The 14,473-nt window shown below is 36.6% G+C and overlaps 1 protein-coding gene across 6 annotated transcripts in view; it reads right to left on the bottom strand.

Annotated features, from left to right (window-relative positions):
* The window catches only part of LOC131047046 (uncharacterized), a 123,779-nt gene extending 115,530 nt beyond the window's left edge, over positions 1-8,249 (bottom strand). For 5 of the 6 annotated variants that reach the window (XM_057980857.2, XM_057980853.2, XM_057980855.2 and 2 more), the window contains exon 1: positions 7,866-8,249. In XM_057980857.2, the coding sequence (XP_057836840.2) occupies positions 7,866-7,885 (20 nt within the window). In that variant the 5' untranslated portion in view covers positions 7,886-8,249. The remainder of the gene's footprint in view (positions 1-7,865) is intronic. The other variant, XM_057980858.2, reaches the window with a different exon arrangement.
* Positions 8,250-14,473: the final 6,224 nt, after the last annotated feature.

Here is a 14,473-nt window from a genome sequence, read left to right as displayed (position 1 = left end):
TGGCGTCACCACATTTCCATTATTAGGAGTTGTATTCCATGTTCTCCTTTGAAAGCCTTGGTTGTTGTTTCCCTAATAGTTGTTCCTGAAACCTTGATTATTATTTCCTTGGAAATTTTGATTGTTTGCATGTTGGCCTTGGTTGATCCTTTGCATGCTTTGAAGTTGATTATTCTGATTCCTCAAATGAGTTACCTCGGTTGACAGCTTCTTGACTTGTTCAATCAACTCTTTCATTTCATCCTTTTCTTCCTGTGTTCTTGAAGAGTTTGTTGCATTTTGCAGGTACACAGGTTGTGCTAGTGGGGCTTGCGAAAGTGCAACTCCGGGATGAAGCACCATCTGGTTTGCCGGTTGCATGTTAGGATATGTTGCTTGTGGAATAGGATTCATAACTAGAGTCTGGTTGGTTAATGCCATACTAACTGCTTGTATTTGATTTGGTGTTGCAGTAGGTCCCATATGAAGTAGCGGCCCAGTAATATTCTGTCCCATGTGCTTACTGACTTCAATAGCCTTTGCATATGCTGTGTTTAGATCATTGGGGATAGGATGTGTCCTTACGAACATGGGAGTAAGATGATCTAAGGCTCCATAATAGATCTCCCTTGGGTCAGCAATGAGGTAGGGATGTCATAACATTGTGTAAGCCCTGTGGAACCTGTTGTTGAAAGAAGTGATCGGCTCATGTTCTCTCCTTCGAATCTCAACAAACTGTCTATATAGCTCAGCTGGTGTGGTTGGGATACCAAACTTTGCAATAAATGCATCCTTCATTGCATCCCAAGTCCTGATTGATCCTGTTGGTAAGTGAATGAACCAGAAGTATGCTTCTTCTCCCAATGAGTAGGGAAAGAGCCTACATGCTACATCTCCATATTCAACTCGCCTGTTACGAAGAAGATCTTCGAACATCTTGATATGATCCTCTGCTGTACGATTGAAATCACTAACATTGAATTTGGGACAGAAATTCTCCGAATTCTTTGGCATGTCATGATAGAGTGCAAACTCTAATGGTGATGGATTGTTGATCATCCATGTAGCGCCGTTGAGCACATGAGCAGGAGGAGGAGGAGGAGGAGCATTGTGAGCCATCGTGCTTCCCGAAGGTTGGGAACTTGATTGGAAACTTGATGAACCGGCCTGGTTCGCTGGTTGAGAAATTGCCTGGATACTTGCTTGAATTGCTGCTTGTACTTGTTCTTGAAGAGATGGAGCTTGTGATGACTCAGAAGTGCCTTCTAATCTTGACTCAGATTCTCTTAGAGTATCTTCTCTTTTGACCCGCTTCGACCTTGAAGTGAACTAGAGTTCAGTCAGATTTTTGGTGCCTGGTGTAGACCTCAATATTCTTTGGTGTTTTTCGAGCGAGAAAGAACCAATACGATCCAGCGTGAAGATCTGTTTTGCAGAGATTACTGCGGGTTCCTTTGATTGCGAAGTTCTCTGGCGGTGGCCCTTTGGCGTTCTTCAGCTCTGTCTGCTTCTTGTTCCAAAAGGATTCTAACTCTGTTATACTCCGCTTCACTTCTCCTCAAGTTCCACGCTAAGTTGTTCAATCTTGAAATAATGTCTTCTTGAATGTTGCCTATTTCCAAATTAGGTTGTACTACCTCATTCAATCCTTCATGTGGCAACACCATCGTGATACATGATCACGTTGAAAAAATATATATATATTTTATTTTTTTAATTTGAAAATCTGTTAGTGTTAGGAAAATCATGTTCCTGCAGTCGAAAAGAGAGTAACACGGACAAGCTTTCTCTGAAAGTACGTAAGGCCCCTTGAAGAAACAGCATATACAACGACCACTGGTGCTTATTCACACGTAGAGATCCTACAACGAAGAACCTTGAAGTCATCCTGATTGATCCTTTTCGCAATATCTTCAGCATTCAAAGGCTTTAATCAAGAAAGGATAAGGTACCATTTGGGTATTTTATTCTGTGTTTGGCTGTGTACAAAATACACATCAACAAAGCCCTGGTAGCAAAGATAGCTAATACAGAGTTACAATTCTATAAACTTTGAACATACAAGTCCAAAACTCATTTTGATCCTTTTCATAAGATCCTCGTAGCTTAAGGAAAGACATACAAGCACAAAATTGATCTAGAGGACTACTGGGCGAACCTCACCGATGAATTTGGAGTTAGAAGGAAGATGTGATCAAAAATGTTTGTGGACTTCATGAGAAAGTGCAATTTTTTTTAATCATCGATCAAATGAAAGACAATAGGAATCACATACATCCTCAATATGAGCAAGAGAAAGACAAACCTATTCCAGCACCAAGTTGGTCACAACCAAAAATGACAGACTTAAACACATTGATGAGAGAAGTGATTGATTACTCAAGAGAATAGGTAGACCAGCAAATTAACAAGCTAAGGAAACAAGGTGCTCCTTTAACATATGGAAGAATAGAAGATGATGAATCTTCTTTCGATGAAGATGAAATGATGAAAAGTAATGAAGAGGTAAACAATGAAGGAGAAATTCTGGTTTCTAGAAAGAAGGAGGATATGGCTGAAGGTTCACAAGCAAAAGACAAGGAAGTTGCCGGTCAGGAATCAAGAAGTAAGAAGCAAAAGTCCAATACTACTCAATCCACCATGAGCACTTCATCCATAAGAGAGATTGATATGCATGATGCAGGAAATGAATCAAGACATGAATCCAAAACAAAGATGCTACCTCGAGGGGATAATGATGAACACATATCATCACAATCAGTACAACATGAAAATCAGGAACAAGGTCTGGCTTCTCCAACCGTACATCATTTTGAAACAGGGATGGGAGAAGATTTGGGAGAATCCAACAACCCCAATCCTAATGAAGAAGAAATCATTTCAACCTTGAGGGGACTTAATAATGATAATCAGCTTGAGGATGGAACGGAATTATCCACAGTTCCTGATTGGTTGAAGAATAGCTTGAAGTAAAGGACAGTAGAAGAAATTCAGCCAATTGAGGACTTGGATGATTTCCTAACTCGAATTGGTAAAGCTAAGGAACAAAAGAAGGCTAAGAAATTCTCCCAATCTACTAGAGACAGTGTAGGATCACGCATCTTGTAAGTGGCAGTTCGAATGGTTAATAAGTCTAGAGAAGAAATTACTCCAATGGACTATGAAGTTAAGGCACTTGACCTTGGACCGTCAACAAAGAAACAATAATTTCAGGAACTCAATGATACCGCCAGGGCAATTCAGGCAAGGATGGACAAAGTTGAAGAGAAGAAAGAAAGATTAGAATTGGAAAACGTGAGATTGAAAGAGTTCATACAACGCTTGATGAATCCAATGAGGCAAGAGGATCATACATTTGTCCCACCAATTTCTATTTCTCGAGAATCATTTGATAGTTATGAAGCAATGAGAAGTACAAATCAGGAAGTGAAGGAATGGATTGAAGGTATTTCAAAGCAAGATAAAGAATTTCATCCAAGTATATGATAAGACAATGATATTCATGAATAGAATACAAAATTTGCAAGAAGTGTGAGAAGATTTCCAAACAGCTCAAGATAAGACAATTCCACGCCTCAGGGTATTGAAAAGGATTCCTATGCCAACATTGATCCAAGAAGGAGTGACTGAAGAAAGAGATATATATGATTTGAATCATTTGTATTGTTCCTTGGTGATGAAGAATCTAGCATTTGATCGAGCTAAGCAAGATTGCATTGAGATGGAAGGATCGATTAAGGAAATACAATCAAAGATCCATCGAGAGGTTACTATCACAAGTGGTCTGAACTTAGGAGAATTCAAAGAGAGGCTAAAAGTTATTTATTTCCGAGAACTGGAATCCATCAAAACAAATTGGTTGGATGATCTTTTTTCTCTCATGGTCAACATAAGCAATCTTTGGAAACAAGAAGCTGATTGGGAGAACATATTTGATGCCTGTACAAAAAGTTTGGACATGATAGAGCTTCGACATGATGTCCTACCAAGTGTCACGAGGAGCTTGAATTAGTGATGACCAGAATCACTAAATATGCCATCAAGGAAAGGGATAAGGGCAACTAGATTCTAGAAGAAAATTTATTAGATGATTAGGTATCATCTAATTTTCTCATTGGCTCTCACTCCTCGTAATTGGTGATGAGGATGATATTTCATTTTTGTTGCCTTGCATTTAGTGATTTTCAATAAACCCCAATTTTGGGATGATCTCAACCATTGATTCCAAGTCAATCTAGACCATTGCTTGAAATAGAGACTTCTATATAAACCCTCCTCTATTCATTTGTAAAAGAGAGATTTGGAGAATTGTTACTTTGATGCTGCCAAAATTGATATAAATCATTGATATGAAATCTTGGAGTATTTGTATGGTTCTTTACTTCTCAAGTTAAAGTAGATATGCTTAAGTAAAAGTTTCATAGTTGCATGGATGATATTGTTGATAATTGATGGTGAAACCTACAAGTTCATACCATTTATAATTTGTTCATTGCAAGTTATAGTGCATGGTTGGCTTGAACTCCTAAGTACTTAACTTCGATTGCTTATTCCTCATTAATTCGCAGTGCTTTTGGGATTAATATATGTGTCGGTGATTCGAACATCACTCTTTTTCCTTAGAAGATTTGCACCATCTTTGCGTAATTGTTCCTAACGGTGAAGCAAAGTGTGGTTTGGTTTCACTAAGTTGTCATCAATTTCTTACATTGATAGTGTTAAAATCAGATTTCTAAACCCTTACCTTTTTTGCATTTTATTTCAAAACCTTGTTAGATTTAGAATCAAGTGCTCATATTGCTAAATCATAAGTTAATCATGTTGCAAGGTGTGCGCCCTTAGTCTCCTTGTGCTGTGCAACGCAGCGCTCAGGTTTGTGACATGGCTTAGCCACCCACTGTGGATTCTATAAGTCTAGTGGTTGTATCAGGCATTAACAAGTCGATCTTTTGGCACAACGGTAACCGTGTTTCCAACAAGTGGTATCAGAGCCTGGGTCACAGATTCAAACCTCCTAGCTTGCGCGGGGGGGGATTGTTGCAAGTGTGCACCCTTGGTCTCCTTGTGTTGTGCAGCGCAACGCTCAGGTTTGTGACATGGCTTAACCGCCTCTTGTGGATTCTATAAATCTAGTGGTTGTATTGGGCATTGACAGGTCGATTTTTTGGTGCAACAGCAACCATGTTTCCAACAAATCAAATTATGGTGATTGCATTCCTAAACTAGTTTTCCTCAAGTTGATCAATCCTAGAGCAACATGTAAGTCCCTTTGTATACCCAGCAATATCACATCAAACCGATGAGTTATCCACACGTCAAACCCTGACAGTAGAAACCTTGGAGTCATCTCATTTGACCACATAGTTTAGCATCCGAGGGGATTTTGTTCAAGAGGGGGTAAAATACATGGTATTTTATTCTGTGTTGCATAGTGTCACAAAAACGCATCAACAAAAACCTCTAAAGGAGTGAACACAACTCTCTTGGGATCAATAAAAGGAGATCAATTCCCCTTTGCAAAGGGAATCATCCACTCTAAGAAAGATCGAAGGTCTGCATCTCATTGAAGAGGATAGCCAAGGATCGAGGACAAGAAAACTGCATCTCAGCGAGGAAGACAGCAAAGCATCACTACCTGTAATAAACAACTGGTATGCTGTATCAAACCCATGCACCAATGCTGCTTACAATTACATTCTACTGGAAATCCTATTAGGATAATATTAAATATCTGTTCCACAAGATGTTATAAGTATTCTTGGTGTTGAGACATGGACCAGCTAGGACTCGAACCTAGGACCTTCCATACACTGCTGGAGTGCTCTACCACTGAGCTACTGGCCCCTCTTGGACCAGTCCATGATCGATCCGGATGTGGCTTATTTCCAACACCAACACCCCCCCTTAAGCCACACCTCTCATGTGCTTGGGGCTCCTAGCCTGGACCTGGCTCTGATACCATGTTGAGACATGGACCAGCTAGGACTCGAACCTAGGACCTTCCATACGCTGCTGGAGTGCTCTACCACTGAGCTACTGGGCCCTCTTGGACCAGTCCATTGTCAGTCCGGGTGTGGCTTATTTCCAACACCAACACTTGGTATGAATATAATTAAGGTATTGTCATTTATAACATGCATTGCTGATTCATACCTAATTTCTGATTCCTTGTAATACATGAAATCCAATAAGCAGTTTAATCCCAGCCTAATAATAGTCCATATGAAATAATACTTGGCATTATGGTTATTAGGGTACCATTCCCATTATTGTAGCATTACTTGTTAGTGCCACAACTCTATTTATTAACATTATCAGCATACTGATATTCTAAGAAATATGATAGGAATTATCTTTAATAGTAGTTCAACTTGTAGGGAGAGGTATGAGATGTAATGGAGGGGTGACGAGGGGCTCGAAGGTAGGCCGTTCTAGAATGTCCCAAGCGGCATCTAGAACCTTGAGGGCTTTTACCTTGTGGAGTCAAGGAACCCGGTTACATTCTCTACCTAACCCCACAAGATATTGTCAACTTGGGAGAAAGAGGACACGAAGAGCAAGCTAGTACGGCCCGCCAAGTGGAACAAGAAGGTTGTAGAAGGCAATCTCTCTTAGGCTTGGTGTAGAAATGGCTCCAAGAAAACCCTTCATGCCTCTTTCCCCAACTCTTATGTGTTGTAGGATTAGTAATTGATTAAGAATGAAATATCGTCTAACCCTAACAATAAGTTGAATATATATCTATGTATATGCTCCCATGTTTTGTGTGTAGGATCTACATACAATATTTCATTATGTTAAGCAAGATATTATTTGGTAAGTTTCAAGAGGCCTAGCCCTAATTTGTGTAATTTGTGATTTTAGCTTAAAACTAGTGCAGATTTGGGAAGCGGACACTACATCAACAGTGAATTTTGATCAATAGGTTTGCTGTTCTTTCGAGTTTTGTGTCTTCAAACAAAGAGTTTAAGTTGTCCATTTTCAAAATGTTTTCATAAATGGCACAGATGTCACTGTATACTGGGCATTCCATGACAAAATGTCACACTGTCTCTACTGCTCCTGTGTTGCAAAATAGGGAATAAATATGTGGTCTTAATCTGTAAGCACCCTCATGCTGAAGTCTCAGATTTGATATTTCTTTATTTTTTTGACTCATTTAGTTTTGGATTTTTAAGTTATCCGTTCATCTTGTAGGAAAAAAAGATGAAAACTAAACCTACGTACTGAAATCTCTTATCTATTTGTTTATTTCTGTTTTTTTGGAGGGTGTTATGTATTTATCTTTTATCTGTTCGGGAAATCGAGAAAATATGAAAAAATCACAGGGAGGTAACCCCTGTTTGTCTCTGAGACACTGCAATAATGACTCTATTGTTTTATTGCTTTGTGTAATCAGTGATAAAAGGAATGACACTTTTAGCGTAATTTTGAAAAAAAAAACAATGCTTCCCAGTTGAATTATAGCGGATTCAGTAGTTACATAGATTTCGCGTTTTTATTTCTAGATTTCGTCTGATTTTTAAATTTTAGGTTTGCGAAATTAATTGATTGTAGTATATAGTAAATCTATCATCATTCTTATTTTGAGTTATTTATTATGAAGATTTTAAATGGTTCATTTGATATTTACTGTAATTACCGATGTTCAAGCATGTGATACATACAAATGATCTTCAACCCAGAAAGATAACAACAATAATCAAATAAATAAAAAATTTGAACAAGTGATGACTTACAAGTAAAGACTCTGTACTTAAACCTAAGTAAACTGATTAAGGAAAACTGTAAAAACAGGGGATTTGAGAATGAGGGTACTCATAGATAAAGATTGAACTCAAACCAAAAAAAGATATAAATCAGGATTTGTGTATGTTGATACTTACAATTGCATCAGTCTCGCCATTGACGTGCCATTTGGTTATATCCCCTGCTTGAAGAACAAGCTTGCAGGATTCGTTCAACTTGTAAGACGTACTTGAGGGCATTTCTTCAGCTTTCCATCTATGTAGGGCTCGCAACTTGAAGTTTTTCTTGGAAAACATTGTAAATCCTCTGCAGTTTGTATAGATTGAAAAATTGGATGAATTGCAGATGTTAGAGTAGGAGGAAAGGAAATATTTATTCGCAATCCAATGTGGAGCAGCAACACAAGTAGATTGTCGACGATGCATGAAGTAATTCAAGCTGGACATTTTTTGGGTTGGACGGCTCTATATCAATTTCACAGAATGGTTGCATGTAATTTCAATTGGGCTTTCGCACTTGCATAAAACAAAGGTGCAATATAGTAAAATAAATTCTAAATAATAAATAATATATTGAAGGGTTTAAAATCTTAAAATAAAAAAGTTTTTTTATTAGTGATAATTATTTATAATGTAAATAAATTGGTTTTAAAATAGAAACAATTAAATATACATAAGAGTTGTGTTACAGTTAGAGTCCCTGCCTATTTGCTAAAAACTAATGAGTTATTGTTTTTTTTTTGTGAAAAAAATAAAAGGATTGCTTGTTGTTTAGATTTCGTAAGTAGCTTAGTGATTGATGCTATGTGGTTTTTGGCTTGTCTAGTACCTCAAGTCAATTGTCTTTTTATTTGTCATCATTTTTGTTCCGATGTTGAAACAAACATACAGATATTTCAATAGTGAAAGTGAAATAAGACAATTGATGGAGTAATTTGGCATTAGCCTAAAACTAGCAATTGCACCATGTTGTGCAAAATGTATGTCGAAGAGGTGTGGAAGGTCAATTAGGGAATTTTTTGGTCTATTAATTACATACTCTAGTGTATTAAATGAACCATTTAGCAAGTTATGTTGTTTGTGCAACAAAGGTCTTAATGAAGAAATGATATCTTCAAATCAACTATGCATCCACTTACAAAGATCCAATCGGAAGTGAAATAAAACCTATAAATTGAGAAGATAATTAAGATCATGCTATGTTCATAATTGGGAGAGAGGGAGAGAGGGAGTGGGAAAGAGTGAGAGAAAGGGGGTAAGGAGATAGAGATTAAAAAAAAAGCTATAGATAAAGATGGAGATGGAGGAAAGGGATGTGGAGAGAGAGAGAGAGAGAGAGAGAGATTTGGGGAGAGATTGAAAGATAAATATAGGGATAGGGAGATCGAGATAAAGGGAGATTTGGGACAAGAAGTATGGAGAGATAGCTCAATAAAGAGACAATGAGATATAGATATAGACGCCTAAGAATAATGTGAGGGGCAAAAATGGGCAAAGAGGGATAGACATAAATGAATAGAGGGACACATGTCTATAGATAGAGGGAGTAGGATGAAGACAAAAAGGGAGACAAACATAAAGAGAGAGGTAGGAAGATAGAGAGGGAGATATGAAGCAAAAGAGATAGCAAGATGTAGAGGAAGAGGGATAAGGAAAGATAGATCTACATGGTGATATAGAGTGATAGAGAATACTAAGGATCCATTGCCAATACACACATGTTATGTTTGTGATAGGGAAAGAGGGGGAGAAGAAGAGACATATATATAAAAAGGAAGAGATAAATATATAAGAAATTATATATGATATAATATATAATAATTTGTTACTACCTAAAGCGAGGGTTTTTTCCTAGCTAGTCATTCAAGGCAAAATCTTGACTCAAGACAGATTGGCAAAACTCAGTTTCATGGGTCCCAATAGATGTATGATGTGTAAATGCAATGCGGAGTCGGCAGATCATTTGTTGTGGACTTGTCCATATGCAGAATATTGTTGGAAAACCTTTTTGAAAAAATGGATTTTCAGGTTGTGACCTGTTGGTTGAAAATTTTGTACACCTGGGGAAATATACAAAATTGTGGTTTCAACCACAGTGTGTGAGTAAAACTCTCATAATTAAGGGAAGGCTCCCCCTACCTATCTAAAGCTTAAAAATAAAATGAGATGGGACAGCAGCCTTTCTTCTTTTTTCAAGAAAGGCAATATCTTTTTCTCTTCACACAAAAGTGATAGCGATTTGATATAAAACAACAATAACAACTTTCAAAATGAAATGAGAGACAGGAAATGAAGTTTCCTGAGAGCTCAAAGACTTTCGTCACTTCCTTCAAGACGGGACAATAATATCAAGCTCAAAGTCTTGATTATGTGAAGTCTTATCTACCCTTTTCTATACTAATTTTATTAAGAACAAATTATAGCAGCACAAAGACTGAAATGTCTTATTCTTTCTACGCAAGACAGCAAGAACAACTGTGAGCTCAAAGACTCACAGTTATTTCTCATAAAATCTACTTACTTCTAAACTCTGTTAAGAACAAGTGTAAGCATAAAGTCTTACAGCTTTTTCCCAATAGAACTTCTACTTTAACTAAATTAATCTCCAATACTTGCAGCTCAAAGACTGCAAATCAGATTTGATTAAGTTCTCAAAGAAACACTTGCAAGTAAGGTAACATAGAACACAAACTCAAAAATGTAGCACAAAGACTCAAAGCTTGAGCAATTTTCTTTTATTCCTTTCAATTCTTCAATTTACACATAAAAGCTCAAAAACTTATTTGCTACAAATTTGGCAAATTTTTTGCTTGCTTTCAAAAATATAAAGATTACAATAGACCCCTCAAGTATTTATAGAAGAGGAACCTTGAGAAAAAGGTGGGAGGATCCTAACTAACTTGAGAGATTCTCTCAACCACCAAGACTTATTCAATAACTAGCTAACTAACTAAGACTTATTCCAACTATAGTCCTAACTGAACACAACTTGTAGTTGCCTTACATGTAATTACAAAAGTGCAAGTAAAGACTTAACTTGCAATTTGCAAAAGGCTTTTACATGTAACTTGTTAAAAGAAAAACTACAACTAAAAGATTAAAAATCTGGAAAAATACAACATAAGTGTTGAAAAACACTTAAGTTGCATTATTGAAGACACGAATCCTTCAAACTTGTGGATGATCATTCGTAGCTCAGCAGGATTCGGTTCGTGGGTGTTCTTGGCAACAACCATGGTCTTCACAATGGTATCATGGCATCGAAGAAGCATAGAGTTGTTCTTCTCCGAGATGGATTGAATTTCATGCAAAAAGGTTTGATGTTTCATTAGAGCCTGAATTGAAGCAGCTGAGAATTGTTCGCTCCTCCATTCATTATGGATCCTCATCTGTAAATCTGCAAGAACTTCTTCTTCTGGTATCAGCTCTCCATTCTGACTCATTATATTGCAAGAAGCCTTCCCACAATGGGAAACAATACCTTGAAATACTTCACCCCACAATCTCATTGCATCATTAATCTCCTCAATGAGGGATTTGAGAACAAGGGCTTTATTCTCTAGAAGTTCTTCAAATTCCAAGTACATGACCCTAGAAGAAATAATGGCATGCTCCTGAAGAACACTCAACCGTTCTTGGGGCATGGTGCGCCATATTGTCAAACTATCTTCAACCCTTTCCAGATTCTGTTTGAAAGTGTCAGAGGTATGATTCAATTTCTCTTCAATGGCCTCCAACTTAGACATCATTTGGAAAATGTCTTTCAGCACTTGTGCACATAGATCATGAAGTTGATCCACCCAAGAATCCAATGCTTGTACTTTCTGGGCATCTCTCTCAACTCCATGAATTGGAACCGGAAGAACTTGTAGGATTACTCCCTTCACCAGCAGGTTTTGCAATTTTATGAACAGCTGCAACAAGTTGTTGGTTCTCCTCTTCTAGTTTGTCTTTCTTTGCTAGAAGTTCGTCATACCACTGCACTAATGAGGCTATAGATTGTTGGGCATCGTGTTTGACCACTTTGTGTGTTTGTTTGCCCAATTCTATCCTTGTAACCCTGTAATCAACAACTTGCATTTCCTCACGTGGCTTATCTACAAGGGGATTCAATGTCAAGAAAATTTTCAAATCTTCATCGAAAGTCGAGCAAAAAATCTTTTTCAACTAAAGAAAATCAATCAAATAAGACCTCATCGCTAGGGGCATCTCAACTTCATCGCTTTATATCAAGTTGAGATTTCTCAATCATCTGAATCGAATCAATCGCTAGGGGCATATCAATTTTATCGCTTCAAATCAAGCTAATACTTGTCTTCATCTAAATCAATCTCTTAACGTTAATCAGTTTCATCACTTTTCATCAAGCTGATTATTCGTATAAACTCAATCAAGGTTTTAAAGAGTATCTTTAATCACACTCAATCTAAGTAGGTGTTCGGTATTCGTTGCTTTGGATCAAGTTGGAAAGTTTATCTTTACTCATCGTATCTTGATCAATCAAGTTCAAGATTGATTTTTATCATCACTCACTGTGTCTAGATCAATCAAGTTCAGTATCTTTTGTTTTCTATCATTCCTAAGTTCAATCAAGTTCAGGATCGGTATCGCTTTAATCAGACTTCATTCAGCTTCGTCACTTTGAAACAAGCTAAACACCTCGCTTTTCATCTAGTTCAAGATCAATCAAGTTCAGAACTGGTATCTCCTAGACATCGAATTTTCTTTGAACCAACGCGTTGCTCGCACATTAATTCAAAGAGGGGCAAATGTAATACCCTAAAAAAAGTCATCTAAACCATGAGCCCCTAATCTCGACAACGTCACCAAGGTCCTAACCAAAGGCAATTAAATAAATCTTGAGCACACAATTAATTCCTAAAATCATCAAATGTCACATGGCAAATTAATCAACCAATATTAATTAAATATTTATTTAATTAATTGACCATTCCAAGTAAATCATTTTTAAACAATTATCTTATTTATTTTAATTAAATATCTTTTGCATATTTAATTAAATAAATCAATTTGCCATTAAATCATCAAAACAAGGAATTAATTTAATTAAATAAATCAATTTGCCACAAATCTTCAAAAAAGGAAAAAAATCAAGAAAGAGGAATTGGAAATTATGAGCACAAATCTTCAAAAATGGAAATAAATCAAAAAAGGAATTAATTGACCAAAAAAGAATTAAAATTTTGAGAAAAGAAATCAATTGGAGATAATCTTGAAAAAAACAAATTAAAAATTGACGAATAATCTCAAAGAAAGCAATTAAAACAATTAAATCTTAAAATTGAATGAAATAGAGAATAAATCGGTTTTTTCTTGATTTTATCTTAATTTTAGTTCAATTTCCTTTAAAACTGAGAAAAGCATCCAATCATATCAATTGACCTGGATTGTGCTTCCTCTTGGAAAATCTTGACCGCTCATCATCATTTGATCTCAGTCGTTGGTTTCTTTCTGAATTTTCTATAAATTCAGGCTCTCATCTCTCATTCAAAAAATCCTGGAGAATATATTGTTATTATGCTATTTTTTCTCTAGGTTCATTGAGAATATTGCATACATATTTAGATCATTTATCTCATTTATTGCTTAAATCTTGTTAGATTAATCTTGCATCCATCTAGAATTAATATCATTCTCATATAGATTAAAATCCTTCGACTTGGTGTTGTCTAGTCACTGGATTGCTTCTACAAATCTAAGAGCAATCTTATACTCGCATATTTTAGAAGGCAATGGGTCGATTTGTTATGGTTTTATTATTCATTGATTATATCCATCTAACCATACATGTAAAGACTTAATTAAAGTGTTGTGTATTGCAGATACAGATCCTTAGTCCACTTTTCACACACATTTATGGCGCCCACCGTGGGGCAAAAAACTACTTTTTTTGGCCTCAGAATCATTCATTTTATCCTGCAGGTTTTGTCCATACAATCTTTGCGAAATATCGTACGAGCAGTTTCAGTGCATCGTACGACATTATATTGAAGCCTTCAGTTTACCGTACGACACAATATTATATCCTGTAAATTGTCGTACGAATCATAATATGGACTCGTATGACATAATGCTTCTATTATCTTCTGTCGTTCTTTATTGATTTCTGACTCTTATGATAAAAGTTTTTTGTCGTTCCATTTTATGAGAATTGTCGTATGATTCTGTTCTCTGTTAGATTAAAAGAAATTTCACCTTTCGGGGTTTTTCTTGAATTAAATTTTGATTATGCTGACGCTAAACCCTGAATTGTCTTTTGTCTGCCTGCCTGGTATTTTCACAGCCTGACCAGTTTCTTACAAGACGCTTGTCAAAGAATTTATCAATCAAACATACGCCTGTCAAAGAATAAAAACAACATGACTACTGATGCGTTGTTTTTGCAGGTTGCCTAAAGAGAAATTAATCAAACATCGTGTATTCTTTAATTTTCTTAGGCACCTAACTTGCTATCTAGGTAATGAACAAATCCGTCTTTTGTGTTTTTCTAGAAAATTCTGAGAGGTAGGAGAGTATGCTCTTGTCTTTCTAAGACAATCAAAAATCTAGACCCTTGAGGTTTTTTTTTTTGTTTGATATTTGTACATCTTTAGCAGGTAAGCCCTCCCGAGGGGTTGAAAAACTCTTAAAGTCGTTATGGCCGGTGTGAGGGGAACGGCTAAATGCCAAGTACTCCAACCCACTATGAAATAAACGTGACTTGATGAAAATCACGTCAACAGCAA

The sequence above is a fragment of the Cryptomeria japonica genome, chromosome 7 (assembly GCF_030272615.1).
Source record: "Cryptomeria japonica chromosome 7, Sugi_1.0, whole genome shotgun sequence".
Lineage (NCBI taxonomy): Eukaryota > Viridiplantae > Streptophyta > Pinopsida > Cupressales > Cupressaceae > Cryptomeria > Cryptomeria japonica.
The sequence above is the reverse complement of the archived record's forward strand: the minus strand, read 5'-3'. Positions and strand labels throughout refer to the sequence as shown.